The sequence below is a fragment of the Pteropus alecto genome, unplaced genomic scaffold, assembly GCF_000325575.1.
Source record: "Pteropus alecto unplaced genomic scaffold, ASM32557v1 scaffold196, whole genome shotgun sequence".
NCBI classification, from domain to species: Eukaryota; Metazoa; Chordata; class Mammalia; order Chiroptera; family Pteropodidae; genus Pteropus; species Pteropus alecto.
The window spans coordinates 1,148,377-1,152,924 of NW_006439717.1; the positions used below are offsets into that span (position 1 = coordinate 1,148,377).

General features: G+C 56.1%; 1 protein-coding gene across 1 annotated transcript in view; it reads right to left on the reverse strand.

Annotated features, from left to right (window-relative positions):
- PRPH (peripherin) overlaps nt 1-1,091 on the reverse strand; it is a 3,729-nt gene extending 2,638 nt beyond the window's left edge. Inside the window, exon 1 of the mRNA XM_006916812.1 lies at nt 311-1,091. Within this exon, the coding sequence (XP_006916874.1) occupies nt 311-852 (542 nt within the window). The 5' untranslated portion in view covers nt 853-1,091. The remainder of the gene's footprint in view (nt 1-310) is intronic.
- Between the last annotated feature and the right edge of the window lie 3,457 nt (nt 1,092-4,548).

The following is a 4,548-nucleotide window of genomic DNA, read 5'->3' on the forward strand; positions in this document are numbered from 1 at the left end:
AGCGGGCAGCCTGAGATGTGGGGTCACGGTCCTCCCCGCTCCCCAGAACCTGAGGTAGAGGCTGTTACTGCCCAGGACTCTGAGGAGGGGTCTTCGGGCTGCCTGATGGACTTGCTTCATTTTCTAACAGGCTGGGCCCCTTTATACACAGGGGAGACATAGTGATCGGGGTGGGATGGTGGGGGGGCGAGGATGCTGCCTGCACATGCCTGCCTGGGTTGACCAGGGAAGCCACTCCCTCGGGTGGCTGGTAGGGAGGGAAGCGAGGCGCAGCTGCCTCGACGGCCGCCGCCCCGTCTTGGCCCCTGACCTCTGCTTGAGTGCCGCCAGGTCCTCTGCCAGTCCATCGCGCTCCACCTGCACCCGGTCGCGCTCGCGGCCCAGCAGCTCTAGCTCCCTGCGCAGCTCGCGCAGCTCCTGCTGGCACAGCTGGTCGGCGCGCGCCGGCTCCTGGCCCCGGGCCTGGCTCAGCTCGCCGCGCAAGGCCGCGTTCTGCTGCTCCAGGAAGCGCACCTTCTCAATGAAGTTGGCGAAGCGGTCGTTGAGCTCCTGCAGCTCCTGCTTCTCGTTGCTGCGCGTGGCCAGGAACTCCTGGTTGAGGGCCTCGGCCATGGAGAAGTCGAGGCGCTCCGAGGGCAGGCGCAGGAGGGCGCCCGCGCCGGACCGGGGGACGCGGAAGCTGCCCAGGCGCACCGAGGAGCCGGAGGACGCCGAGCCCAGCAGGCGGCTGCCTGAGAAGCGGGAGCTGGACGAGTAGGAGAAGGCCCCTGGAGATAGTGAGGGCGGTGGCCCGAAGGTGCGCCGGTAGGAGGTGGAACTGACGCTGGCCCGGAGGCCCGACGGATGGCTCATGGCGGCTGAGGATGGGCAGTCAACACTGGCGGAGCTGATCCCAGAGCTGCAGACCTCTGCGAGGCGGCTTTATAGTCCTGTGGACTCAGGGGGGGAACGGGCAGCTCCTCCCATTGGCCTGACTGTGCGGCTAAGTGGGGAGGGGGACGCCCCACCCCTGCGGAGCAGCAGGAGCGCCGCACCCTCCCTCTCTGGTTGCTGGCGCACTGCCTACTTAGTTCCCCCTGTTGCTGATGGGGAAGCAAGCAGGGATGGAGACTACAGGCCACAAGCAGGCGGGGTTGGAGGTCAGCGACTTCCAGCAAGCATCCAGAGCTGCAGTCTAGGATCGGCTTGATTTGAGCTGGGGTCCCTGCCTGAAAGAGCTGGTAAAGATTGGGGAATAGGAGGACTGCAGTTTAAAGGACAGGTTTCTGGTATGTGAATAGGGAGGAGGTGGCCCAGGTGGATGAAAAGCTGGCCTGGCTTAGGCCCCAGAGCCTGTGCCTCCACTTGTCCCCTTAAGGCAAGGCTCTGCTTTCACCTGCAGTCAGCTGCCCATTTTGTCACCACGCCCAGGGAGATATGGGGGACAGGAGGGCAGAAACAGCTGAGGGGGATGGAGGAGGGCTGATCTCTCTGTAATCCCCAGGGCCCTGTGAAGGGTTGCTGCCTGGCGCCAGCTCCTCCGCTAATGGATTGGCCACTTCCCCTCCCCCTCCCCTGGACACATGGCCAGGGGGTGTCTGTCTGCCCAGGTCTCAGCTTTAAAGACACAGCTCCCAAACCTGGATCTACCCCAGAGCCCCAACAGGGTGGGCACACCAGAAGGGGCTGAGGGCGAGGGTGACTGGGCCCAGCTCTGGGTCCCACTAGGCAGGGTCTGTGCCCAGGCAGAAGCTGAGCTGAATGAGCCAGTATGCTGTCTGGCTTTACTGGATCCTCCCTTCCCCCAACCAACTGCTGCTCAGTCACAGCCTTACGGGAAACAGGGTGATTTCTTAGATAGATAGGGGAGGGGGCTGAGGAGTGGTAGCTGCTGCCAAAGCTGAGAGATGGATGGACTGGCAGGAACTGGTTTCTGGTTTTAGGGACCTGCAGGTATCGAGATGGGGGTGAAATAGGAAAAGAGAAGATGCCCATCCCTAAAGGTTTAAGGACTGAAAGCAGAGAAAGGCCAGAGCGGATCCACAAGCTAGTGCACACAAATAGATGCATGTGTATAATAGCACTGTATACCTATGTGCACACACATTACGCAAACACTCTCCCTCCCCCCGCCCCCCCCACATATATCTTCCTACCCTCTCCACCCTGGAGTTAGCGGGAAGGCTGACGTCTGGCCTTTGCTTATAAAATGGTTTCAAAATGCAGGCAGAGGCTGCCCAGGAATGGACAGAGGCAGCTTGGATGGTCTGCAGGAGCCAGGATGCTGAGGCCCGCTGGGTTTGCCAGGAGCCACTGAGCTGCAGCCTCTGGGGACCCCAGGGCTCTCCAGTAGGGTCAGGTCTGCTTTGGATTGGCCCTGGAGACAAGAGCTGGATGTGTGGGGAAGTAGGTTTGGGATTCTGGGTTGGATCTCTGGCTGAGGCGGTGAGGAAGGTGGCTCCCCTGGCAGCCAACTCCTTCAGCATTGCAGGGCAGAGAAGCCTCCCCCTCTTTGTGTGTCCTCTAAGATCAGCCAACGCCCTCCTGCCGGCTCACATCCTTACCGCCTTAGTCTCCTTTCCAGGCTCCTCCTTCCTTCCGGGCCATTAGTCTCTTCCTGCACAGCTGCCAGGTTCTTCTCCTTGATGGGTCTGGTTTGGTTGCCAGGGGAATGGGAAGAGGATGGGAGAGAGGGGACAGATGGATAAACCAGGGCCTGTCCCCTCTAACTCCTGGGAGTGGGGAGGGATAGGGTTCTTCACAGGTTGGAGGTAGGGGGTTTGACAGGTGTGAGGAGAGCCTGGGGAAGACTTGGTGCTTTCTATGGCAATCCTAGGCTCTGAGCCCCAGCTGCTATTGGCCTGGAGCCCCATCGATTTCAGCCCAGGCCCTGCCCTGCCCCTGCCTGCTATCCTCAGGGAGCAAACTGGGAGTCTGAGCTTGTACAGCATGTGGAGGGGCAGACAAGGCCTAGGAGGACCAGCTCAGACCCTGTCTTTATAAGGAGCTGCTAGTAGACCTGGGCCTTTGAATATAGAGGCCCCTTGGGCTGGGCCTGAAGAGTTCTAGTTGGGGTTCCCATCCCCTCCCCTGCTTAAGCTCCCAGCTCACCACTCAGATACCTTAGAGTAGAAGGGACCAGAACTTCCTCAGCAGGGCTCTGGGAGCTGTGGAGGAAGTAAAGCTGGGTCTGGTTTGGTTGCTAGGGGAATGGGAAGAGAATGAGAGAGAGGGGACAGATGGATAAACCAGGGCCTGTCCCCTCTAACTCCTGGGAATGGGGAGGGATAGAGTTCTTCATAGGTTTGAGGTAGGGGGCTTGACAGGTGGGGGAACCAGGCCTGCTGTCAAAGCCAGAGCTCTGGCATCCAGCTGCCAAGCTTCCCATCTGACTCAACGCTCTATTGTATGAATTTAGGCTCATTATTATGTTCTTCCATGTCCTTCAGTAAAATGGGGATAACTGTAGCTTCCATCTCAGTGTTCTTGGGAGGATTAAATGAATATGTGTAAAATACCTAGAATACATATAATAACCACTGAAAATGTAAGCTATTTTTATTGTTATTACTATTATTATTTATCTCCTGAGTGATACTATCAGCCCCTAATGCAATGAGAATCTGTACTTCTTTTAGATTGTCCCTACTAGTGGCTGTGAGCAGTGCTGGACCCAGGGTGGATGGAGCCAAGTACTTCCTGGCTGATGGAGAGAGTGGAAGGTGACCTCATCTTCCTCTGTACTGGGCAAATAATATACTGATGAAGACGTGGACTCTGGGTTCGATTAAGACTGCCTGGATTTGATCGCCACCGCTCCTCAGCTTAATTAGCTGTGTGCTTTGGTTTGGGTGAGTGATTTAACCTCAATTCACCCCATTGTCTTCATCCACAAGTGGGTATGATAATACTAACACTTCCCTCATAGTGTTGGAGGCTGAAATGAGTTACAATATGTGAAGCACTTAGTGCTTGGCACACAGGACTTGCTGTATAAGTATTAGCCAGTGTTATTATTACCCCTCCTCCTTCTGCTGCCCTTGGCTGCTCTTCTGCTTGAAGGCTTGGAGAGAAATGACAATTAGATGTATTCAGAGGTTTGCAAGGAAGGCAAGCAATGAAGTTTAGGTTACTGGCAAGAGAGCTACTGAATGATGGGCCATGGACTCAAGGCTGAGTGAGGAGGGGTGTGTGGGCAAGAGACAGTGGGAGATTGGTAGAGTAAAGAGGTCCATAGCTGGACTCCAAGGCAAGGCCAAGGAAGTACAAAGAAAATACAAGGCCAAGGTCATAGTACAAAGAAATTGAAAGAGACACTGAGAGGGTAGGAAGTTGTTTTCAGAGAGCATGATGCATGAATTTGTGATTCTGGAGCTGGAGTATTAATGGATAAGATTCCCAGGGCATTTCTAAGGGAGTGGGCAGCTGAGGCTAAAGTGAGTTGGAGGAAAAAGTCAAAAGAGAGAAGATCAGGCCATCAGCCTGGGCACTGACTAGCTGTGTGACTCCGGGTAAATCACTTGTCCTCTCTGAGCTTCAGTTTCTTCATTTGTGAAATCCGGAGGATGA